The sequence below is a fragment of the Cnephaeus nilssonii genome (genome assembly GCF_951640355.1).
Source record: "Cnephaeus nilssonii genome assembly, chromosome: 6".
Classification (NCBI taxonomy): Eukaryota; Metazoa; Chordata; class Mammalia; order Chiroptera; family Vespertilionidae; genus Cnephaeus; species Cnephaeus nilssonii.
The window spans coordinates 10,782,526-10,809,894 of NC_137077.1; the positions used below are offsets into that span (position 1 = coordinate 10,782,526).

A 27,369-nucleotide genomic window follows, 5' to 3' on the forward strand; every position below is an offset into this window, starting at 1 on the left:
AACAAGCAGGGCCGGTGCTGGCAGCAGGTGCGAGCGCTGGGCGGAACCGCGGCATGCAGGAGCAAATAATTTTCAGAGGCTCGCCCCGATGACAGCTACCAGCGCCCCGCCTTGGTCTGGCGCCCCCGCTCACCTGCTCCACCATCTTGCCGCAGCCAACACCCACCATGTCCCGTGCTCTCCCCCTGGTGGTCAGCACACGTCATAGCAACCGGTTGTTTGGGTGTTCTGTGATTTGGTCTATTTGCATATTAGCCTTTTATTACATAGGATGGGCTCATGAGTATTTGTTTTATTCTTTGGGGTATAATCTGTTACTGTTACTGTTTATTTTGTTGTTTAAATTGTTCCAGCTTTGGCATCCATCTGTATTTTGACACACATCCATCTTATTTCTCTGGAGCTCTTCCATACTTTGTGACATTTTTGAGATGCTGTAGTTCATTCTGTACTTTCCTTGCTCAGCCCTGAATCAGCCACTGCTCTGTAGAACCCTTATTGGAGAAGGATGTTTAGAAACCAAGATCTGGATGCTTGTTTCATCTCTCATAGACTTTTCCCCCTGGCACTCCTGTTGTTTTGTTTTATATTATATTGTTTTATTTCACAGTCCTGCTACTGAAAACCTTTGAAAAACATGAATTAAATCGAGAGTAAAATTAGCATTATTAGAAAAGCGAGTTTTCTGGTAGGAATATCAGAAAACCATTATGTGTAGCTCTGTCATTTGCTTTTATACATGTGTTGAACAGATTTTATTTAGTTCTATTTTAATACTCTAAAGTCTAGAAGTAGATTTGAAATATTATTTTTGGCCTATTATTATAGTGTCACAAGCAGTGGTTTCTAAAAATACACACGGAATAGAAGTCCTAGATTCAAGTATCTTTATGTGATTTGGGGATTAAGGAGGTATAAATTACATAGCCTTATCTAGTGTAAGTCGACCTCAGAAGTTAAAGATACTTCAAGTAAAGTCTAATTTAAACTGCTGTCACTAAGTGCTGTCATAGATACTTAAAAATCCATATTAGTCATATCTTTGTAAAACTTTGGAAATCTTCCTCAGCATAAATTGCCTTGCTTTTATATGTCCTTTAACAATAGGGACTTAAGTAATACAATTACTATGTAGATGCCCAAATGTTGGTTATATAAATGAAAGGATATAACTCAGAATATGTGATGCTGTATTTTATTAAATTACAAATAATTAACTCTCAAATATTTCTGAGGAGATTAAAAGTTAATGTGATTCTAAATGAATCTCTTTACCAAATGAGAAATGGTGGGATAATACTTGGGTTCATTTTGTTTCACTTATTATATTTCTCTCTCTAAGCATAGACAAGTTCTATTATATATCATCCACAAAGACATTTCTTATTTTCAACTGTGAAATCAAGTGTATATGGAATGTGTTTGAGGCCCATGACTGGTTCATAATTTACTTATTAGTAATTAAATCAAATTGACCCTTTTTTGTTACTAAAAACTGCATCAGACTTAGGATTCTTAAGTTTCAGTTTGATTGTTCCTTCATACCTCCTTTCCTCCCTTTTTTGACTCTTGCCATCCTACCCTCCATTCCATCTTTGTCCATTCTTGCTTCTCTGTCTTATCAGTCTTTGTTTTTGTTTCATATACTCTTGCTTCTCTTTTTGAGTAGAGGTTGGAACATGATGTGAGTTAACTTTGAAAATAATCACTTGGACTTGGTAGAAAATGGGTATCAGGCAAAGGGCAGAAATAGGAAGACCACTTAGGAGTCTAGTATACTTATCTTGAAGAGATGATGATGGCATGGATAAGAGTGATAATGGTGAAAATGGTAAGAACACTTGGAATATGGATAGAAATTTAAGAGGTAATACAGTATAGGAAGTGGGATTACTAAATCTGGAGTCCAAAGTAGAAGTGTAGGCTGAAAATATAAAATTTTGAGTCATCAGAACATAGGTGGTATTCCTAAAACTAAATAAAGGGAAAGAACTGATGGAAGGAATGACCTTCACTTTGAATGAACAGGAGGAATGCTAGACAGAAGGCTACAAAGAAGGCTGGAGAGAGAGAAGGGGGAAGGATGGAATAAAGTTTGGATAGAAGCAAAGAATAGATGTATGTATTTCTAGAAGGAAAGATGGATGGAATGACTGATGGAAGGAAAGGAGGAAGGGAGGACAGAAAATGGGATAGAGTAGTGACCTGGGAGAGAGAAGCATAATCAGTTATGGCCAATTAATTGTGTAAGTAAGTGCTTGGCTGAGTCAATGTAAGGCCCCTTTATGCTTCTCTGGTTTTCCCCTTGTTGTGAAGGAGTCCTTTTGTTCAAATGATGGAGCCACAAGGTCAAAGCAGCTAGAATGATAAAGTCACCACTTAGAGAATAACTACTTAGAACTGCAGTGAACTCAGCATAAGCAACATAAAAACTTGTTTTGTCAAGCCACTTATTTGGGGCTTGTTTGTTAACCAACATAAGTATATCCTATTCTGACCAATCAGGTGACACTTTGGCCCGAGTAACTTTAATTATGGAATCATTATTAACTAAGATTAGGAGACATGGGAAGAGAAGGTTTGAGGGGACTTTTAAAAGGAGATGTTGAATAGGCAGTAGGGCATCAAAAAAAAAAAATCCTTCTATGACCACTCTATAAAGTTACCCTCTCCTCCTTTTACCCTATTTTAGATTTCTCTATAGAAATGATAATAACTTAAATACTGTGTAGTGGTTCAAGAGCTTAATATCTGGAGCCAGATTGAATGGGTTTAAAATCTTGGCTTTGCTACTTTTCTCTTAGTGAGTCCTTGGGAAAATTACTTAACCTTTCTGTACCTCAATTTCCTCATTTGTAAATGAGGGAAATACCTATATCAAAGGGTCATTGTGTTTATGCATGTAAAGTGCTTAGAGCAGTGTATAATACACACTTTTAAACGTTCGCAGCTATTGCTATATTGGTTGTCATAGTCGTCGTGGTTGTCATCGTCGTCATCATCATCAAATATGCAAACTTCATGACTCCAGGTACTTAATTTTGTTCTCACCTTTACCCTAGGGTCCACAACAATATCAGTAGAATCTCAATAAATTTTTGATGGATAGATGGATGAATAGATAGCATTTATATGACTATCACTTTTTGCAGCAATATAAGTGTGGGAAAGATTTTGACCTTTGGCCATACTTCAGACAGACCTTTGTGACATGTGCTAGATCATAGATTTTTTTTTAAAGAAGAAGAAAAATAAGAAGAAATTTTCAACATTGCTGCCTTTTTTTTTTACAGATGAAAATTAAAATTTTATTACGTTTTTAGCTTTATTGAGATACTAGGGGCCTGATGCACGAAGATTTGTGCAAGAATGGGCCTTCCTTCCCTTGGCTGCTGGCACCTCCTTCCCTCCAGCCAGAGCCCCCTTTCTGCCTTTGCTCCAGCCCCGGAGCTGTCTTTCCGCCTTCTCACACTGCCCAGAGGCCCGGAGCTGCTGGGGCGGTGCAGAAAGCCTGCATCATCACCATGGCAACGACGCAAGCGTCCCGCCCCTGGCCGCTTGGCGCCTGTGTATGCAAATTAACCCACTATCTTTGTTGGGTTAATTTGCATGCTCACTCCTGATTGGCTGGTGGGTGTCGTGAAGGTATGGTCAGTTTGCATATTTCTCTTTTATTCATGTAGATAATTGACATATAACTACTCTTTCTGAAGGAGAAATTTTTCAAATAGGATTATTAGACTGCAGAAAAGTATTTTACATAGATCTGGGACAGCATGTTTTTGACCACATGTTGGACAGATTTTATTTAGTTGTATGTAAATCCTTTAAAGCCTGGAAATACATCTTATACTTGATTTTGGCCTAACCTGGTAGAGCCACAATGCCGTGGTTTCTAAAATTAGATAAGTAATAATAATCTGTCTAGATTATAAATAGCTTTGTGTGATTTAGATAAGAGAGGCATAAGTTATATAAATTGTATTAGTGTAAACTGATTCCAGAAATTAAGTGATTTTAACCTTTTTAAAGCCCATTAATTTTAATAACTTTTCTGTATTTCTGTAAGTATTTTTGTGGCTGCTCTCTTTCACATTAAGGAAGTTACTAAATAAATTGAATTTTAGTGGCTGCTTGTTCTGCATCTGTTAAATTGGTCATATTTTTTTCCTCTTTATTCTATGAATGAAGTGAATTGCATTAAACTAACCAACTTTCTGAGGTTAAGCCCAACTTGATCATGATGTATATTATTTTTTTATATATTGCTGGGTTTGGTTTGCTAAAATGATACTATTGACATTAGCTTGCAATTTTCCTTTTGTGCTGTCCTTATCAAATTTTGGTGTCAAATCTAACCTTATAAAATGAGTTGAGGAGTGTTCCTTTTTTGTCTATCCTCTGTATAAGGTTAGGATACTCTATAAAATTAGATTTGTTTAATCCTTAAATGTTTGATAGAATTCATCTGTAAGGCTGAGTGCCTTTTATGTTTTCTTTGTAATATTTTTAACCACTGATTCAGTTTCTTTAATGGATATAGGAAGGACCATTTATGTCCTCTTTTGCTCTTGAGTCAGCTTGGTAAGTTTTAAATTCCTTCTTGAGTTAGTTTTGGTAAGGAACTTACACATTTCATTTAAATTTTCAAATTTATTTGCATAAAATTGTTCATACTATCTTATTTTCTGTTTAATCCCTGCAGTATCTGAAATTATATTCCCTTTTTGTTCTTAATATCCCTTATTTTTTTCTTCTCCCATTTCCCCCTTAATTTATCTTGTCAGAGGTTTATATTATTGTCTCTTCAAATAATAAATTCTGGCTTTGTTTCTATTATGTATTTGTGTTCTATTTTCACTAATTCCTACTCTATCATTTCCTTCTTTTTATTTTTCTAAAAATTTTGCTGTTTTCCTAACTCAATTTCACATCTTCTTTTCTAACTATTTAAGCCTATACATTTTCTTCTAATACCACCTTTTTTTGTTTTGCATTCTGCTCATTTTAGATACATTTTCCTCATTATCATTCAATTCCAGATATTTTCTAAAATCCATTATTATGTTTTATCCCATAAATTGTTTAGAAAAGTGTTTTTTTAAATTCAAAATATATTAATGATACCATTTGCTTTACATTTGTTCAATACAGTGTTTGTTATGACTTATTAGAGAGTAAATTTTCATAAATATCCCATGTATACTTGAATAAATATTCTCCATATATTATATTATAATACCCATTTAATATAATATTCTCGGGCTACTTTATATATTTTATTTTTGGTTTTGAGTAATTTCAATATGATGTGTCTATATGTGGATCCTCTCTCTGTCTTTGTCCTCTTCTCTATATCTCTTTTCATTTCTATCTGTTCTTCATATCTATCTTTAATTCCCCTCTTCCCTCCCCCCCCCCCTTTATCCCATCCTCTGTCCCCTACCAGCTGTGTTCTTCTCTTTCTTATGAGCTTTTTTTTTTTTCTTTTCCCCATGAGCTTCTTGAATTGGCATCTTTTAGCAGTTCCAAAAAATTCTCAGTCATTTTCTGGCCTCTCATTCTGCAACTCGGATTTAAGTTGTTTCCCTGTGTATTGTGTGATTGGTTGGTTGGTTGGTTGGTTGGTTGGTTGGTTGATTTTGGGGGAACTATTTTGTGGAAATTGAGGCATAAATTGAAGTCGAGAATCCAGAGAATACTTAACTGTCATTTTAGATCACAACCAACCTGGGATCACTTAAAATGCAATGATATGCTTGAGGTGCTTGAGACCACTTAAATTCCATGAACTTGCATTGAGATTATGCACTTGGAGGCATAATTTTAAAATAAATAAATGAATAATAATTATAGATTTATACAAAATTTGCAAAGATAGTACAAAGAGTTCCTGTGTCCTCTGTACCTAGTTTCCCCTAATATTAACGTCTTACATTACCACCGTACTTTAGTCAAAACTAAGAAACAATAGTACTAACTAAATTCCAGACTTCATTCAGATTTCCACTAATGTTTTTTTTCTGTTCTAGAATCCCATCCATGATACCATGTTGCATTTGGTCATATGTCTCCTGAGTCTCCTCTGTCTTTGACAGTTTCTCAGGCTTTCCTTGTTTTTTATGACCGTTATGATTTTGAATACTGGTCATGTATTCTGTAGACTGGCCCTCAAGTTAGGTTTGTCTGATGTTTTTCTCATCATTAGATTTGGGTTATGGGTTTTGTGGAAAATACCACAGAGGTAAAATGTTCTCATCACATTATATCAGAATGTACATAATATCAACATGATTGACTTACATAGGTGGCATTTACTCTGATCATGTGATTAAGGGAGTGTTTGCCAGTTTTCTCCATTATAAAGTTACTATTTTTTCCCTTTCCTTTGAGGAATGGGAGATTTATCTTCTTTCAACTCAAACTGAGTAGTAACAGGCAAGTTTCCTTGCTGTCCTATGCTGTGACTTAAGACTTACATCTAAATTACACTTGAATTGTGGGTAGTGCTTTTTGAAACCCAGGTTTTATATTGAGGGTCTATTATTAGCTTCCTCACCTTGGATGGGCTTTGGGCTTTATTTCCTGTCCTCCTCAACCTGGATTAAGTTCAAGGTTTCCAGGGCTCTGTAAAAATCCTCAAGGTTAGAGCTGACTTTAGTACCCTGGTTAACCTCTTATGACTCCTTACTTTTGGGGTAGTTGAGTAAATATGTTTAAAAGTTTCCTTTTGTTGTTGTTTGTTATTAGTTATTTCTATTAGGGTATTTTATTCCAATGTAGTATCAGCAACGGAAGTTGGAAGGTATTTTTTGACATTGATTTTGACTATATTTTGAAATGTTAACACTTGGGTTGGAGAGTATGGAACTGGTAGTCATTCACTCAGTCCTCTCTCCCCCCACTCATGTGTATTGTGTTCTTATGAATTCCTTGACTTAAGGACACTGTTTTCTCTGCTTTGATTGCCCTTTTCTCCTTTATCCTCTTGATCAACACTTACTGATTCAAAATTGTGCTTAAATGTTTTTTTCCCTGATGCTTACCCCTGTTCCCTTTCTTCTGCCTCCACACACAGAGTTAGATTTTTGTCTGTGCTGCCATAATACACCCTTCATTAAGAAATTCACCATTATATTCCCTTTGCATTATTAATATTGCTTATTGTTATATAGCATATATATCAATATTGGTTTAGATATTATGGTAGATATTATTACTGTTCACCATTATTCAGTGTCATTTTCTGCAGGAAGTTTATGCCTTCTGCCTTGAAGTCTGGTTTGGCTATTTGACTTGCTTTAACCAACTAAATGTGAGCAAAAATGCTTCAGCTGACCTGCAATAGATATATATCATGAGTGAGAAATAAACTTAGTTATTTTAAGACACTGAGCTTTGGGGATTGTTACCTCAGTGTAACCGAACATATTCTATCTTAATTGACATCATGCTTGTCCTCCATCTGGAAGGTAAAAACTGTATCTAATCACTTTTATGTCCTTAAAGCTATCAGACTAATTTTCCTAAGACATTTTAATTATTATATATCCTGTAGTATAGCAGTGTAGCATCGTATAGTGCAAAGAGCATGGGTTTGGAGTCAGACACATCCAAATTAAAATTTTTACTTTATTGCTTAGCTGAGTTACTTTGGAAAATGCCCTTGATTAGTTTAAGATTCATTATTTAAAAAATGAGATGTCTTATATAGTTGTTGTATACATAGGATACCCAGTACAATAGACATTCGGAGAATTTTCTTTTTCTTACACTACATTGACTGTTGAATCAAGTCTCTAAAGTCCCTTTCATATGCCTTTACTTAGTTATTTGGTTTAGTTGTTAGATAAATATTTTTTAACTTCCATATGTCAAGCATTGTCCATGTACTGGAAAGTGGTGAATATGGCCTAGTCCCAGTCTTTAAGGAAGTTATATTCAAGTGGCCAGTAATTCTCCCTCCCTATCTCCAGATATTAAAATCATGTTGATACTGCAAGGCCTCACCACATCCTTGAAATTTTTGCCTAAATTTTTCCCCATTTCAAAAAAAAATAAAAAAATTCAGAAGTGCATTCCCCCTCCTGATTTTTCAAAGTACATTAATGGTATCCATATGTATCTCTTACAATATACAGTATATTGCATTCTGCTATAATAGGTTTTGTTATATACAACATATATATTTTCAAGTTTCTTTTCTAGATTTTAAGGTCCTTGAGTATTGGAATCTCATATTATTTACCTTGTATTCCTCAAATAAATGAAATGATGTGAGTAATGAACAGTATCACTTCTTAGAAGGTCTTTTAAGAATTTGTGGGTACATTTTTGTTCATCACAGTGATTGGAGGTAGCTAGTGGTATTAGTGAAAAGAGGCCAAGAATGGAAAACTTCTTGCAATGCTCAGGATAGTTTCTCAAACAAATAGTTGTCCTGAGTCCCACATATCTTTCAAATGTTCTACCAGATATTTCATGTAAGTGAAAAACTTACTCATTTTTTTCTGACCTAGAGCTTAAATCTATTCTTATATGTAACAACTAGGATTTTTTTACACAATTTTAATATATACCATGTTTTCCTGAAATATATTTATTGCCTATGTAAATCAAGGAAAGATACTTAGTTTTGTCCAGAACTTTACTAAGTCTTGCCTAACATTACAGAAAATCACTTCACCAAAGGCAATACCACTCATGCTGTTTGAATTGCCAATAATGTGCAACTGTATGAGTCTGTTTTTGTAGCTGTTGGATTTAAAAATAATTCTGTATGTACTTGTAGGTTTCCAACTAATTTGTTGTCTTTTTGTGTCATGCCCAGGTATTTACGTACAGAAGTATATGTTACTTTTTTTTTTTTATCCTTACCTGAGGATATGTTTTTATTGATTTTGGAGAGGAAAGGAGAGAGAGAGAGAGAGAGAGAGAGAGAGAGAGAGAGAGAGAGAGAGAGAGAGAGAGAGAAAGAAGAGGGGAAGGAAAGGGAGGGAAGGAGAAAGACATTCATGTGAGAGAAAAACATCTTTTGGTTGCCTCCTGGCTGAGCATCAAACCTGCAGCCTTTTGGTGTACTCACTGATGCTCCAACCAATTCAGCCACACGGCCAGGGCATGTGTTACTTTCTTTTAAAATATAAATGACCCTCCTTTAACTGACCTTTCCCATGTATTATATTAGAGCATTATATAATGTTTTAAAATTGTGTATATAGAGATACTATATTATCTATGAATTTCATTTCATAACTTAAAAGAGGGCATTGTAAAATATTTATTAAAGGGACACTGTGACATGGTATAGATCCACTGATTTATTACCATTAGAGCCTTCCAAAATACAAAATTTGCTTTTAAAATATATACTTAATCTTTATTGAACATTAAACTATTCTCCATAGAAAATGTATATTACAAATATTCGGACAATTTGAATGATGTTTTAGCTAAAAGCACTAAGAATTTGTTGCAAGCCAGAAAAAAAGCATATATAAACTTTATGCAATTTATAGAGAAACAAATTGCAATTTATAATTTTAAATTTCTAATAAAATACCATAGACTTTGGTTAATGACTGAAACTCTCTATTTTTTCTTCATTATAGTTAATATGTCCAGAACTTTAATTTTAAAATTTTAATTCTATTGTTTAATGCAGAGGATAAGAGAGGATATTATGCATGGGGTTTTAATGATTTTATTTTAATTTATATTCTTTAAATCAATTCTCTAGAGTCAGCAATGAATTGTTTTAGCTTAGATATTCAAAGTGTAGTTTTTATTGTTGAGCATATATTTTATATTTTAAAGTTGCAGAACCAGATGGTTTTATTCTGGTATGATACATGTTAATTCATAATGCCTTATTTTCAGCACCAGAGGGGTTGTGTCATATTCTACCATTGTCTTTTATAGACTATTTTATAGACAGAACTAGAAATTCTAGTTATATAAAGCTGTTCTAGCACAGGCTGGAAAGTAGGTCATTGTGACGGGGAGTATACCAAACCGCCCACTGGTTGCTATGGCAGTGACCTACTTTAAGAAACAACGTCTGTTGATTCATGCTGAAATCATCTTTGGAAATGGTATAAGGAAACTCACTGCATGTGTTTTTTCTAATAGTAGTAAGCTAGTGATCTCTGGAGGTTAAAAGCAATCCTTAAAATGTTTAAAGGGAAGAAATATATTTTCTCACCTAGCACCTCTGCAGTTTATTTTGAACTAGTACAGTTAGTGTTATAATTAAATAACATGAGAACTGTGCTTCTATGTAGGCAATACAATTATGCAAAGGGATATAGTGAGTTTTACTGCCCTTAGGCCTATTTAAAAACTAATCTGTTGCATATAGTTAATAGCATTATTAATTTAATCTTCAAAGGATTGTAATTTCAAGGGAACAATAAGTATGCCAAATTGGAGGTCTGAAAATATATTCCTGTTAAAAGTGTGCCCTTTTGTATTTTCAATATCAGTATTTAAAATCATTGCATTCCATATTGGATGCCTGTTCTAAGGCACATGTATTTGTAATATATAAAGGTTGAAATTGGTGTGTTCTCTGAAACACACTGAAACTGAACTCTGATAGAGCTCACTTGCTTCCCTGCTGAGGATAAAAGATGAAAGGTTAGACTTTATGTAGCACCCTTTCAAGTAACATTATTTGTTCAGCGCTAAAAAGATATCTTATCTGTCAATAAGTTGATACTTTGAACCTGAGATAGTGGAGGTTTTATTTTATGGTATTATCAAGGAAGAATTCATATGCTTAGAGATTAGTTGATTCAGGGTCTTAATTGCACTGTATCTTGCCATATCCTACATAATAAAATGGTAATATGTAAATTACCATCACTCCGCTACGCCCACAATTGGGCCAGCGGGAGGCGCAGGGGGCGGGACTCAGGGTGGCCAGGGTAGCTGATTGGGCCAGCAGGACGCTGAGCTGTGGCGTCGCGAGCTCAGCATCTGCTCAGCGTCTGCGCCATGGCTGCGCTGGAGGCTTTCTAAAGGCCTGGTGCACCAGCGGACAGCCAGCCAGCCAGCTCCCCCGCGATCGAAAGCCAAAGCGGGGGAGCTGGCTGTCTGTCCGCTCCGGCACAAGGCCTCCGCCGCGCCGGAGCTGGCTGTCTGTCCGCTGGTGCACCTCATTTCGAAAGCCTCGGCGCGTCGAGGCTTTCGAAAGGCCTGGTGCACCAGCGGACAGCCAGCCAGCTGGTGCACCAGGTGCATGATTAAATCATGCACTGGGCCTCTAGTATATTCATATTCACATTTGCCTTGTCACTGGAAAAATTTTCATGGAACCTTTATCCAAAGTCACATTTAGGGGAAGTGATAAATTCAAGATGATTCTGTATATAGGTGTATATAGACTAATTCATTGTCTGCTGTTGGCATGCCCAGGTATTTGCATATAGAAATACACGTTACTTTTTTCCAAAATATAAATTATGGCCCTGGCCAGTGTGACCCAGTTGGTTGGAGCATTGTCCATCCCATGCACCAAAAGGTGGCATGATCCATTCCCGGTTAGGGCACATACCCAGGTTTCAGGTTCAATCTCCAGTTGGGGCATGTACTAGAGGCAGCTGATGTATGTTTCTCACATCAGTGTTTCCCTCCCTCCCTCCTTCCCTTCCTTCCTTTGTCTAAAATCAGTATCTACACACACATATATAAATTATTACCAAGGGAGAATAATTATAACTTCTGTTTAATGATATCTGCCGAGTACTGATGATTCTACTAGGTAATTTTATGCTATTTATAATCCTTTCAACACTGTACAAGACAACTCTATAGGTCATTTTATCCTATTTCTAATCTTTTCAACAAATTGTATAAGGCACATGATGAGATTTGTTTGCAAAATGTAGAAACCAAAACACAGGTTAGGAAACTGTGTGGTTAGAAATGAAACACAGATACTTTATTTGAAATTCATCAGGAGGAGAAGGTGGTGTGTGTGTGTGTGGTGTGTGTGTGTGTGTGTGTGTGTGTGTTAGCTATAAGGTGCCATCTGAAAGTTTCTTTAGGATGAGGTACATTATGTTCTTTGACAGTTTAGAGGATAAAGAAGTTATAGCTGGAAGACTGAAGATTAGTAGGATATGAACTTGAAGAGATGGGAATTGGGAAAGGTATTCCAGGCCAAGGGAAAACATGGAGCAAATTCCAGGAGATTGGATGTCTAGGGAAAAGAGATGTAGTTTGTTTTGGTAGAAGGGAAAGGAGAGTGGTATGAAATCAACTGGGAACCCTAAGTTAGTGGCCAAAGAAAAGAATTTGTTCTTTATTCTATAGGAGATCTTTGTACAGGAAAGTATGCCTCAGGAATAGTTGCTATTGTGTATAATGCATTAGAGTAGAAAGAGATTGTTAGGCAGATCTATTTTAGGCATTGCGGTAACTAATACCAGCAAGAAATAACAAGGTCTAGAATTATTGTAGTAAAATTAGAAGTGGTAGAAAGGAGGGGACAAAAAATAATAGATAACACATATAATCATGGTTACTATGGGTAAGGTACTTACCCATATACATTTCTGTTCCTTTGTTCTAAGAGCTTCGCATATATTAATTTATTTAATTCTCACACAATGCTATGTATGATATGAATCCTATTACTATCCCAGTTTTACAGGTGAGGAAATAGAACTTTTCAGGATTGATTAAAGGATAGTAATTTGTTGCTAGACCTATTAAATTATGGGAAATCTGGGCAATGGGAATACAGTAAAACCATGAAAATTCTATTGCTTTAAAAAGATGTTCACTATGGATTAAACCAGGTTTATAGAAGATACAGTATTTCTCAGTTTTACTCTACTTTGAAGGATGCTAATTATCAATTTTATACCTTTTTATGAATTTTTTATAATTCTTTATTGTTGAAAGTATTACATTTGTCCCCTTCTTTCCCCCATTGACCCCTTCCAGCCTCCCCCTACCTCACCTTCCACCCCAGGCCTTCTGCACCCTATTGTCTGTGACCATGGGTTATGCATATATGCATACAAGGTCTTTGGTTGATTACCTCACACCCACTGACCCTCCCAGCCTTCCCTATTAGATTCCGCACTCTTTTCCATGCTTTCATGTTTCTGGATCCACTCTGTTCATCAGTTTATTTTGTTACTTTTTATGAAGTTTTTAAAAAGTGTTTTCTTCTTCAACCCCACCCCAAACTCCCATTCCCCAAGGATAGCTATTGTTAATAGCTTGGTATAAGTATACTTCCAGTTATTTTCTTTTGCACATATAACATAAATAGATACATGTAATGTAAATTTTATTTTATCAAAATGATATTTTTTTAAAGTCACAGTGCAAAAAGCCTTGTAAGAAAAGACAGCATCACTGTTTTTCTTTTCTTCACAAGTCTTTTCTATTTAAAATATTTGAATACAAAGTAAGCATTATATTTTTAAAGTACTGTACCTATATTTGAATATACTGTACTTCTGCAATTTTTATGTGAAATTACAGTGAATTATAATATCCATGAAAAAAACACCATCAATAACATCTGTTTAGGGGGTAAACTGTAGCATAGGGACTATAGTCAATAATATTGTAATCACTATGTATGATGCCATGTGGGTATTTGTATTATCAGGGGGATCACCTCATAGATTTATGAATGTTGTGCTCACTTCGGCAGCACATGTAATAAATTATATAATTGTCTAACCACTGTGCCGTATGCTTGAAACTAATATAAAATAATACTGGTTGTCAACTGTAATTGAAAATAAAATTTTAAAAAATAACATCTGTGGAAGAAAAACACCATATTGAAATACATTTCTATTCCTTTGTTCTATTAAGTGCCAAAACAAAATTAATTCTTTGGTTGCAAAATTTTTTATATTGCAACACATTGATTGCTTCAGTCCATATCATTTTGTACAATGTTTGTTTGTTTCATAGGGTATTTATTGAAAACATTAAGAATGACTATTCAGCTTATGAACAAGAAAGGGAAAAATAAAGGGCCAATTATTAATTAATCGAGACATTCATTTTATTAATTAATCAGGTCCTTTTTCTTTTCTTTTCCCATCTGACAGTCTACCATTGACCTACTTGTACCACATAGAAATATTTTCACCAAAAAGTTGAATGAGGAGAAGAACTCTTACTATATACTACCAGGTCTGGTAGAGAAGATACTGAATGAAACTAATGGTACAAAAAAGATTTGAGAATTATCTCTGCCTTGAATTATCCTTCCAGGACATTTTACTCTTCTACTGTTTAAATTTAAGAAAACTTTAAATTGCTAGTTCATTCAAATTTTTAATTTTTTTTTCTTTTTTCAACTTTTTAATTTTTGATCTGACTACTGGTATCTAAAAACTCTTTAACCAAGCAAATGCATAAACTAGATGATTCCCATTAAACATTTATCACCAAACATTGTAAGTTACAATAATCTTTTCCCCCAAAAGAATTTGCACATTGGTAGTGATGGGGTGAGATAGAGTGAGGATGGAGTGTTAGTGGGGTAACTCTGAACCAAGATAGAAAAGGAAGGTGGTGAAATATAAATGTGAGAATACAAAGGTCTGTTTCCTATTTGTTTTAGAATGACGGTGAGACTACTGAAGGTGAAATGATGAGATGTCTTTTAACGTCCACCTGAGTATAGCACTATGACTCCCCAAGCCCACAGAGATCATCTTTCTAGCTGAGGGAAACAGAATATAGTTGAAATGTTACAGAAAATTAACATGAGGCAAACAATGAGGTTGAGCCTTCCAGGGGAGGAGGTGTGACATCTCTTTCAGAATTGTTCTTAAGTGGCCACTCCATTTCTTCACAATAAAAGATGCACACTAAGCAGTCTTCTGGTACTGCCCCAGAATTTCCCCAGATATCTATCGTGGATAAACCTTGTTGGTACTTATTTCATTGAAAAAAAATCTGTAGCCCTACCTGCCTCATGAAATCTTTAAAAAAAATATATGACATACTTTATACTCAGAGTTAATGCCACGTAATTTAATGTCTATTATCAACTTACTAGAAACTTGAAAATGAGCATTGTTATCTCTCTCCTAGATCATTACAGTATCCTCCAGTAACATGCTCAAATTTTTAAATTATTCATTTTCTCAGAGTGATTAAATAGGATGTTTCTATATTTTTTCTAGTAGAAAATGCTCTGGATTTTTCAGATTCATTTGTCTATATGAACTTGAATTCATTTCATCATGTTTAAACAATGAGATCAATTCATTTAATTATTTTATTTCTTAATATAATTTTTATATTTACAAATTAAACTTTTGTTAAGTAACTATTATTTAATGAAAATTAGTGATTTAATTTACGAACTTCGTTAGGAATACTAAGAAACTTTTGCTGTAGTTAGAAAACATTAGACATATAGATTCTGGAAATAGTAATTTATATATCAACTAGAGGCCCAGTGCACGAAATTCTTGCACTTGGTCGGGCGGGGGCAGGGGGTGTCCCTTAGCCTGGCCTGAGCCCTCTCACAGTCCGGGAGTCCTCGGAGGATGTCCAACTGCCAGCTTGGGCCACCCCCTGCGCCAGTCAGACATCCTTAGTGCTGCCATGGAGGCGGGAGAGGCTTCCGCTACCGCCCCTGTACTCAACAGTCGTGAGCCTGGCTTCTAGCTGAGCAGCACTCCCCCTGTGGGAGCGCACTGGCCACCAGGGGGCAGCTCCTGCTTTGAGTGTCTGCCCCTGGTGGTCAGTGTGCGTCACATTGACCAGTCATTCTGCCATTCGGTCCATTTGCATATTAGCCTTTTATTTTATAGGATTAGAGATGATAAGAGATAAGATGATGGAGTTGGCATTTCAACTTTTAGAATAACAATATTTTGCAATATTTTACATCTTCTAAGTATATATTTTAATAACTTTGATAATAATATCTCTCCCTAGATTTTTGCTTCAGTGTCTTGAAGACCTTGATTCTAATCTGAGAAAATTAAACTCTCGTCTGTTTGTGATTCGTGGACAACCAGCAGATGTGTTTCCTAGGCTTTTCAAGGTAATTATGCATAAAATAGTAATCTCTTGTCAGAGAAGACACATATTTGGTAAATAAGGTGTTTTGGGTAATTTAAAGTGTGGGAAATACAAGTTTTTAAATAAAAATTTTGTGGGTTTTTTCCTTTATTTAGTAAAAAAAGTTACACATTATAAAATCAGACAGTAAAAGAAGTGGCTTATAATGAAAAAATTTTTCTTCTGCCTTAAACTGCTAGTTCCTTTCCCAGAAGTAAAAACTACCAGTTTCTTGTATATTCATTAGAAATATTTTTTTTAATAAATAAAAATGTATATCTGTGTATTTTTGTGTGTATGTTATTATCCCCCTTTTTAAAAACACAGCATTCTGTGCAGTGCTTTACTTATATAACCATTATTTTGGAGATTGTTCCATATTACTTCCCCAGTCTTTTAAATGGCTTCATAGTGTTTCATTGTGTAAATATGCTATAATTTCTTTAGCCTTCTACTGAATATTGAATTATTTTTCCACAGGCCTTTTGCTAATACAAATAATGCTGTCAATGAACATTCTTGTCCAGACATACATATATTTGATCACATGTGCCACTACATTTGTGGGATAATTCTTAGAAGAAGACTTCTGGGTCAAAGGCCTGTAACAATTAACATGCTACCAATAATACAAAATTGTGGTGTGTTTTTTTAACTTGGTAGAATCGTAAAAATCTCCTCATCTTATTTCTTTCTTCTTATTTCCAAATGAAAAAATTAGTCCTAGAGAGATTGAATGAGTTGACCAAAGTCATACAACTAGCTCATGAAAGTGCTCAGACAAAAAGCTGAGTTTCCTAGCTTTTTTTATTCATCCCTTCCTATTTACTACCATTAGAATTCCAAATGTATATTTTCTTTTTGTCTTGCAGCTGTTTAATTCATCAAGTTTTTATAATAGCAGTGTTGCTATTTTTAATTCAAAAGAGAACATTCCTTTCCCTGAATGAGAATGTTCCCAGTGCTGGGATTCAAGTAACACTTCCTAGCTTTTTCCCACTAGTGTGAAAGAAACCTGTAATGTTTAGGGTTTGGCTAATGCAAGAGTTTTGACTAGTGAAAATTTATTACATTAAAATTTGTTCACTACTGTAGCTGCTTAGAGTCAGAATTTAACTTAGGTATATGGAAGAGATTTCAGTAGAAAGCATATCAGGAACAACAGTAATAGTTTATCAACAACTCATGAGTAAAAAAATATGTGTGGGTAATTGCTTCAACCTTATCTCTAAATTCATGTGGTATAAGTAAAATGAATCCTAAGAGGATTGTAGTTGCTTTAAAAATAACAAAACTTTTATTTACTTGTTTTTTAAAAAACTTGTTTTAAGTCAGCAAGTCTTTTGTGTTCTTTGTTTTGATCATTTTTTTGCACAAAATAGCATATTATTAGATCAAACAATCTTTTGCAATTAGGTGATCTCCTGTCTAGCCAGTTTGGAGAGAGACACATACAGATAAAGTGCTTATTATTTTATTCTGATTTTTCCTTGGGCTACATACAATAGTCTGTATAAAATGCCATTTATGAAAACTTTCTTTCATATTTACTCAGTCTAGGACATAGAGGGAATTAAATTTTTTTAAATTGTATTGATGTGTGTTTTCTAAAGTGTTGTTTAGAGGTTACTACATGCATGTGTTTGGAAAAACAAAAGTCTAAACGGTTATAAAATAAAAAGTAGACCTGCTTCCCATCCCTAATCACACACTCAGTTTCTCTGAGGGAAAAAATACTTGTGTCCATGACTAGCTGACTCATTTACATTATTGCTTCTGTTTTTTGGGGGTTTTTTGTTTATTTTTTAATTTTTTAAATTTTTATTCATTATTTTTTAGAGAAAGAAGAAAGGGTGAGGGGGCTGAGAGAGAGAGAAAAACATTGATTGGTTGTCTCCCTCGCGCTCCCCGACTGAGGATCAAACCCACAAACTAGGTATGTGCTCTGACTGGGAATTGAACCCACAACCTTTTGTTGTAGCAGATGATGCTTCAACCAACTGAGCCACCTGGCCAGGGTGCCTCTGGTTTTATTATTTTAATACAGAAAATAGTGAGATTTTTTAATAGGTAAGTAATCCTATTTCCCACATTAGAGGTAAAAATAGTTGAGACCTAATAACAGTGCCTTTAGTTTATTGGGTTGGTGACAATAGTTTCAGTATTGCTGTCTTTTTTAGCATGCATTTTCTTTTCTCTATAGCATTTGCTCATTCCATTTCTGTTGAGTAAACTTAGGAATGGGGTCAGAGCATTTTTATATACACATATTTACATGCATATATATCTGATAAATTTTTTTCTGATGTGTTTTGAGCCCTAGCCAATTAAAGATTGATGTATGTATAATCATTTGATATACAAATTATGAATTTAATTTCCAGCCTCCATTCTTAAAATTTGTGATCATTTTGCCCCTTTATCTTATTTTAGGAATGGAACATTACTAAACTTTCAATTGAGTATGATTCTGAGCCCTTTGGAAAGGAACGAGATGCAGCTATTAAGAAACTGGCTACTGAAGCTGGAGTAGAAGTGATTGTACAAATTTCACATACATTATATGACCTAGACAAGTAAGTATTTTTTCCTTTTTTATTACAGTAAAATACACATAATATTTATCATCTTAGCCATTTTTATTTTTTATTTATTTTTTTTTTAATAAATCTTTATTGTTCAGATTATTACAGTTGTTCCTCTTTTTTTCCCCCATAGCTCCCCTCTACCTGATTCCTCACCCCACCCCATGCCCTTACCCCCCACCACTGTCTTCATCCATAGGTGTAAGATTTTTGTCCAATCTCTTCCCACACCCCTCACACCCTCTTCCCCCCAAGAATTGTCAGTCCACTCCCTTGCTATGCCCCTGATTCTATTATATTCATCAGTTTATTCTGTTCATCAGATTTTTTATTCACTTGATTTTTAGATTCACTTGTTGATAGGCATTTGTTGTCATTTTATTGTTCATAATTTTTATCTTTACCTTTTTTTTCTTCTTCCTCTTCTTAAAGAATTCCCTGCAACATTTCATATAATCCTGGTTTGGTGGTGATGAACTCCTTTATCTTTTTCTTGTCTGTGAAGCTCTTTATCTGACCTTCAATTCTAAATGATAGCTTTGCTGGGTAGAGTAATCTTGGTTGTAGGTTCTTGCTATTCATCATTTTGAATATTTCTTGCCACTCCCTTCTGGCCTGCATAGTTTCTGTTGAGAAATCAGGTGACAGTCTTATGGGTACTCCCTTGTAGGTAACCAACTGTTTTTCTCTTGCTGCTTTCAAGATTCTCTCTTTGTCTTTTGCCCTTGGCATTTTAATTATGATGTGTCTTGGTGTGGTCCTCTTTGGATTCCTCTTGTTTGGGGTTCTGTGCGCTTCCTGGACTTGTAAGTCTATTTCTTTCACCAGGTAGGGGAAGTTTTCTGTCATTATTTCTTCAAATAGGTTTTCAATATTTTGCTCTCTCTCTTCTTCTGGCACCCCAATAATTCGGATGTTGGTACGCTTAAAGTTGTTCCAGAGGCTCTTTACACTATCTTCATATTTTTGGATTCTTTTTTCTTTTTGTTTTTCTGGTTGGGTGTTTTTTGTTTCTTCATGTTTCAAATCTTTGGTTTGATTCTTGGGGTCCTTTGATCTACTGTTGAATTTCTGTATATTCTTTATTTCAGACAGTGTATGCTTAATTTCTGACTGGTCCTTTTCCATTCTTTTGGCATTCTCATTAAGATCTTTAAAGGTCTCACTAAGTTCCTCAGAGGTTTTTAGCAGATTCTTGAGTAACCTTTTAAATGTGGTTTTGAACTCTATGTCCAGTAGTTTGCTTTCCTCCATTTCTTTCATTCGTGACATGTTTCTTTGTCTCCGCATTCTGGCTGCTTCCCTGTGTTGATGGAGTGGCTTTGTGTGGTAATGACCAATAGGGCCCAGAGGTTCAGCCTCCCCAATCACCTGAGGTGGATATCTTGGTGCACCCCTTTGTAGGCTGAGTGCACAGTCTTGTTGTAGGTAAGCCTTGATTGCTATTGGTATATTGGGAGGAATTTACCTCCAGGCCAAATGACTGTGAGGACCCGCTGTGACTATAATGGAAGAACTGCTGTGCTGGAGACAACCTTATGGTGCTGGACTTGTTTCAGTGGGGCTTTGGTGCTCACTGAGTCTGCCTCTTGAATGTGTCACTTATGGATGTGAGCAGTTGAAATCTGGTGTTGTCTCACACTGACCACTAGGTACACTGGCTTCTGGATCTCCAATGGTGTGCAGGTCAGCTACTATCTGAGGCCACCCAGCAGGAGCTATAGCGAGGGTCTCCAGATTTCTCCTGGTCTAACCAGAGCTGCAGTTTGTTATGTTAAGCTGCGATAGGGCAGGCCATTTATATGCAAAAGCCGCTGCGCACAGTTTGGGTGGGTTTGTAAATTGGACGGGACAGGGTCTCAGGGAGTCACTAGCGCGTGGCAAACAGCGATGGCTGCCAGTCAGCCGTCTCTGCGTCTCCGCGTTTCCAAGTCCCCACGTCCCGTGCCCCAGCGCAGTAAACAATGATTCCTGCGCGCAGCTCTGCAAGAAAGCCACCTTCACTTTCCGACCTGATGGCAGACAGTCCAGCTTCTCCCCGTAGGGGTCTGGGTCCCCAGAGTCTTACCAGAAACTGGAGTTCAGAGTAACGGGGAGTTATGTCTCCCTTCGGGTTGAAAGAAACAGTGCACCCAGTCGCCAACCGCTAGCCCGATTCACGCGCCTGTGTACCTCAGCTTTTCCACACTTGTGCACGTCTCAGTGCTCTTTTCTCTTTCCTTCTAGTTGTAGAACTTCTACTCAGCCAGCTTTCCCGTGGTTCTGGGTGATAGACGTTTTGTCTTTTAGTTGTAGTTTTGGTGTCTACTTTGTAGTAGTGAGAGACAGCATGTACAGGTGTATACCTTATGCCGCCATCTTGGTTTTTCCCATCTTAACCATTTTTAAATGTACAGATAAGTAGTAGTTTGTACATAAACAAATATGTCTTAACCTTTTGCACTCGGATGTCGAGTGTGACTCGACACGGTTAGCATCGGTAGCAGCTCTTTTTATACTCTTTGAATGTATCAATAATTTGAAATATAAAAAAATCCAAATAAATAAGTTTGTATGAAAAGAAACTCCAGTTTTTTGTTCTACTGCCGCGCTTTGTAAAATCTGGGGTATTTAAAAATTTAAATCCCGAGTAGAATAAAGGAATCAAGAAAAAAGCAAGCGAGTGCAAAGGGTTAAGCTATGGGACATAGGTTTCTAAAATGGAAATAACATTTACATAATAGAGTTGTGGGAGAATACAGTTGTGGGAGAATTAAATAAATATATATTAAACCCTTAGCATAACTGCTATACGTTTTACTTACCTGATGATAGATACCAAACTTAACAGCCATCTTACCTAATAATAGACAAACATGTAAATTAACCGTACCTCCGCTACGCCACCAGCCAATCAGGAGTTATATGCAAATTAACCCAACAAAGATGACGGTTAATTTGCGTACTCAGCCACCGAGTGACGGAGGCGGGATGCTTGCGTCGTTGCCATGGTGACAACGCAAGCGTTCTGTCCCACCCCCAGTCTCTCAGGGCCTCTGGCAGTGTGGGAAGGAGGGGCTGGAGTAGAAAGAGGTGGCTCCCGGAGAGAAAGAGGTGGCTCCGGGGCCTGCGCGAAAAGGGGCTGGCCCGGAGTAGAGAGGCAGTGCCGGCAGCCAAGGAAATGAAAGCCCATTCTAGCACGAATCTTTGTGCGTCGGGCTTCTAGTAGTACTTAAGACGAAAATACTGAGAATTTTAGTTTCAAAATATTAAGAGTATCAAAATTCTCCTTGACTATTCTAACTCAGCCTACTGTTGGTCTTGCCTTTCTGGGCTCTTAGCAACATTAATTTTATAGTTTATTTGATACATAGGCATAAACTGCCTTGATATATTTTATATGACTGTCTTAAGTTACTTAACTTTATGTATGTATCTTGTCTATCTAGATTTTAAATCCAGATGCAAATTGTATAAAATATTACTTTGGATAGCTATAGTCCTCTCCACAATGGCATCCTATATAATAAAGAGGTAATTTGCAAATTGACCATCACTCTAGCACACAAGATGGCCGACCCCATGTGGACACAAGATGGCCGACACAAGATGTCCGGCAGGGGAGGGCACTTGTGGGTGATCAGGCCAGCAGGGGTGGGCAGTTGAGAGGGACTAGGCCTGAAAGGGAGGGCAGTTGGGGGCTATCAGGCCTGCAGGGGAGGGCAGTTAGGGGTGACCAGGCCAGCAGGGGAAGGCAGTTAGGGGTGACCGGGCTGGCAGGGGAGGGCAGTTAGGGGCAACCAAGCCTGCAGGGGAGGGCATTTGGGAGCAACCAGGCCTGCAGGGGAGGACAGTTAGGGGCGACCAAGCTGGCAAGGGAGGGCAATTAGGGGTGACCGGGCCAGCAGGGGTGGGCAATTGGGGGCGACCAGGCCTGCAGGGGAGGACAGTTAGGGGTTACCAGGCCGGCAGGGGAGGGCAGTTAGGGGTGACCAGGCTGGTAGGGGAGGGCAATTAGGGGCAATCGTCTGGCAGGGGAGCAGTTAGGCGTTGATCACGCTGGCAGGGGAGTGGTTAGGGGGTGATCAGGCTGGCAGGCAGAAGCAGTTAGGGGCAGGCAAGCAAGCAAGCGGTTGGGAGCCAGCAGTCCTGGATTGTGAGAGGGATCCCAGATTGGAGAGGGTGCAGGCTGGGCTGAAGGACACACACCCCCTGGACCTCTAGTAGTAGTATATTCCTCAAAGTGCATTTCTTGAAATATTAGTCTTTAATGATACTTTGCCCAACAAAAAGTCTGTGGTCAAGTTTAAATTTAGGAAGTATTATATGCTGTGAGTTTTGAAGGTTCATAAGATTTGTTAATTTATGCATACTGTTGCCCTCATAAGTGCTGAATTCTCATAATTTATCTACCTTTTACATTGTTTTACCTTTTAATTTACTTACACTTTTTTAAAATATATTTTATTGATTTTTTACAGAGGAAGGGAGAGAGATAGAGAGTCAGAAACATCGATGAGAGAGAAACACTAGTTAATTTTATTCTACTTTCCAAGTGTATCAAAAAATGGTGACTTGATTCAGCAAGGGTCTTACTTGATATTAAGCCAGAAGTTATATATCCTTTGATAATAAACTTGCCTTCTAATTTAACAGTTTTTTTTTTTTAACTCTAGGGAGCTGATAGCAAGGAGTAAAAACAGGATAAGAGCAATTGTTTCTAAGTGGAAGACCAGTGTTATACATAAAATTGAATTGTTTATTGGATTGAATGTGAATATTAACCATGTATAATCCATCATAAAACAATGTAACATATAGAAAACTAAGGTTTTTATTTTGTTTCTGTTACATAATTAGTAGTAGTATCATTGCAGTATCATTATAATTGACAGATTTCATTATGACCCTAAGTATAAACTCAAAGTATTACACCAAAAGCAAAACTACTAAAATTAGAGAGGATAATTTTTTTGTTATGACCTGTACATATAATTGATACATAATATATGTGGCATAATGAAAAATGTACTGTATTTGGATTAAGAAAACCTTGATGTGCTATTTATTAGCTATGTGACCTTGACTAATTTAACTCTCTTGGTAGGCTTTGATTTCTGATCATAAAATGATGGAGTTGGATTTTACCAGTAATTCTTTATTAAGGCTAAATGCTAAACAAATGGCCATAATAAAAAAGAATAGTTATTCCCAAATAGTGTTGAATCCAAACTACCTTTGGCAAACATGAATCTTACCTTTTAGTACACTTGATTTAGTACACTTGATAAGTGATTGGAAGGAAACATAAAGTATGTACATAAAATGTATATATAAAATATGTATGCTGATATTTTTAACAAAAGCATGAGCAAATAGAAAATAGCAAGTGATTGTCACTACAGTAATATAGAATCCTAATTAATGAGACTTTGTTTGCTCCTTGATATAATATTGGCCTGGTTTAGTTTTTATTGATGATTAATAGATTCTTTGAGCTGAGTTATAATGTCTTTACATTTCTACTTTGAGCTAAGTTATATGTTTTTACATTATTATGTTATTGCCTTTAATATGTTGTTGTTATTTGGCCACTTGTTTTTTCACTCATAGGGGCTTAATATCCTTTGTCTTAAAGGTTTTGGTATTTTCATGCTATATATTTTTGACATCTAGCAGATGTCTAGAAAATGAAGGAAATTGTTTTTGATTCTTTACCATTTTTAACACGTTTCCTGGTCATTCTATAAGTCAAGTAATTTTATTTATTTTCTGGTTTTAAGCCTTTTCAGAGCTTAAATATATTGTTGTTGTTTTTTATACTAACTAGATTTTACTAACTTTTGTAATAGGATCATAGAACTTAATGGTGGACAACCGCCTCTTACTTATAAAAGATTCCAAACTCTCATCAGCAAAATGGAACCACTAGAAATACCAGTAGAGACAATTACTTTGGAAGTGATAGAAAAGTGCACAACTCCTTTGTCTGATGACCATGATGAGAAATATGGAGTCCCTTCACTGGAAGAACTAGGTGGGTATAAATGGTAAAAATTGAAATTTAAGAGCTAATAAATCACTCAGAGAACCCATTTCTGATTTGACATGTGTTTTGCATTAAGAGAGATAGGAGAAAAAGTAAAAGAAACTAAGACTAAGATGTGATAAATCTGTGTGTTATTTATGTGTTCTAAAATATGTGATCACTCTGGCTGGTCTGACTCAGTTGGTTGAGTGTTGTCCCATGCACAGAAAGGTTGACAGTTTGATTCCCAGTCAGGGCACATGCCCGAGTTGCGGACTGGTCCCCTACCAGAGACATGTGGGAGGCAGTTAATTAATGTTCCACTCTCACATCAATGTTTCTCTCTCCCTCTCCTTTACTCTCTCTCTAAAAATTAATAAATATATTTTAAAATATAAAAATAAAGTATGTGATCTATCTTGTTATCAACTTAAAATACACATTTTAAAGAATAGAGAACATTATTGTCTATATGTGAGGATCTATCCAGGGTCATCAATTCATTTTTATTCTACCGTCATAATTATTCTTCAGTTATTTTTCCTTGCAATTATTGGGGTTAAATAAAAAGTATTTATGTTCCGGAATTATTATTATTATTATTATTATTATTATTATTATTATTTTTTTAGGTTTTGATACAGATGGCTTACCCTCTGCAGTTTGGCCAGGTGGAGAAACTGAAGCACTTACACGTTTGGAAAGGCATTTGGAAAGAAAAGTATGATAATATAGATCATGCTCATATTTCTAAACAGGCATTGTAAAAATAATTTCGCTTTTTTTAAAAAACAAAAAATAGACTGGTTAAAAAGGATTGAGAGAAATACTTAAAATAGCATAAACTGCCCGGCTGGTGTGGCTCAGTGGTTGAGTGTCCACTTATGAACCAGGAGGACACGGTTCAATTCCCAGTCAGGGCACATGCCTGGGTTGCATGCACAGTCCTCAGTGTGGGGTGTGCAGGAGGCAGCTGCTCAGTGATTCTCTCTCATCATTGCTGTTTCTATCTCTCTCCCTCTCCCTTCTCTGAAATGAATAAAAATATTTTTTTAAAAAACGGCAGCCATCTTTTTCACTCAGTTTTCCTTAAAAAAAAAAAAAGCATAAACCTAATTTTTTGAAAATGAACTACTGTCTCTTTATTTAAATACCTTTTTCCTCCTCATCTGATTATTTCCTCTTTAGCTTTTACCAACACTACCTCTTCTATTCTTTTTTGTGTAAGTTGGTATCTGATGACCATAACTTTGAAGCTAGGGTAGAGTTCTTTTATTTCACCTTTACTTCAGTGTCAAAGAGACAGGTGAAAGGTGCTCTCAATGTTGTGTTAGGAATTTGGAGGTAATTTATTTCACACTAGAGGCCCAGTGCACGAAATTCATGCAGGGAGGGGGGTGTCCCTCAGCCCAGCCTGCACCCTCTCCAGTCTCGGACCCCTCAGGGTATGTCCGACTGCCGGTTTAGGCCCTATCCCTACTCAGGATCGGGCCTAAACTGGCAGTCGGACATCCCTATCACAATCCGGGACTGCTGACTCCTAACCATTTGCCTGCCTGATTGCACCTAACCGCTTCTGCCTGCCGGCCTGATAGCCCCCTAACCCCTCCCCTGCCTGCCGGATTGATGCCTAACTGTTCCCCTGCTGGTATGTTTGACATCTAACTGCTCCCCTTCTGGCCCGATTGCCCCCAACTGCCCTCCCCTGCCAGCACGATCACCCCCAACTGCCCTCCCCTGCAGGCCTGGTCCCCCCCCCCAGCTGCCCTCCCCTGCAGGCCTGGCCACCCCCAATTGCCCGCCCCTGCCGGCCATCTTGTGACAATGTGGGGGTGGCCATCTTGTGATGACGTGGGGGCGGCCATCTTGAGGCCATCTTGTGATGACGTGGGGCACTCATCTTGTGGCGGCCATCTTGTGATGACATGGGGGCACTCATTTGTCACAGCATGGGGGCGGCCATCTTGTGATGCGAGGGCACGAGGGTTAATTTACATATTACCTCTTTATTATATAGGATGAGTATGTGCTACATGGGGATGGTTGAAACAATTAAATGCTCACTTTTTTTTTTTTAATAAATCTTTATTCAGATTATTACAGTTGTTCCTCTTTTTCCCCCCATAGCTCCCCTCCACCTGGTTGCCACCCCACCCCCTGCCCTTAACCCACCCACTGTCCTTGTCCATAGGTGTAAGATTTTTGTCCAATCTCTTTCTGCACCCTCCACACCCCTTTCCCCCGAGAATTCTCAGTCCACTCCCTTTCTCTGCCCCTGAGTCTATTATATTCACCAGTTTATTCTGTTCGTCAGATTTTTTATTCACTTGATTTTTAGATTCACTTATTGCTAGATATGTATTTGTTGTCACTTAGTTGTTCATAATTTTTATCTTTACCTTTTTCTTCTTCTTAAAGAATACCCATCAGCATTTCATATAATACTGGTTTGGCGGTGATGAACTCCTTTAGCTTTTTCTTATCTGTGAAGCTCTTTATCTGACCTTCAATTCTAAATGACAGCTTTGCTGGGTAAAGTAATCTTGGTTGTAGGTTCTTGCTATTCATCACTTTGAATATTTCTTGCCATTCCCTTCTGGCCTGCATAGTTTCTGTTGAGAAATCAGGTGACAGTCTTATGGGTACTCCCTTGTAGGTAACTAACTGTTTTTCTCTTGCTGCTTTTAATATTCTCTCTTTGTCTTTTGCCCTTGG

The 27,369-nt window shown here is 36.8% G+C and overlaps 1 protein-coding gene across 3 annotated transcripts in view; it reads left to right on the top strand.

Annotated features, from left to right (window-relative positions):
* The window catches only part of CRY1 (cryptochrome circadian regulator 1), a 50,639-nt gene that overhangs the window by 15,744 nt on the left and 7,526 nt on the right, over positions 1–27,369 (top strand). For all 3 annotated transcript variants that reach the window (XM_079773386.1, XM_079773388.1, XM_079773387.1), the window contains exons 2-5: positions 15,937–16,045; positions 18,496–18,638; positions 24,479–24,663; positions 25,287–25,375. In XM_079773386.1, the coding sequence (XP_079629512.1) occupies positions 15,937–16,045; positions 18,496–18,638; positions 24,479–24,663; positions 25,287–25,375 (526 nt within the window). The remainder of the gene's footprint in view (positions 1–15,936; positions 16,046–18,495; positions 18,639–24,478; positions 24,664–25,286; positions 25,376–27,369) is intronic.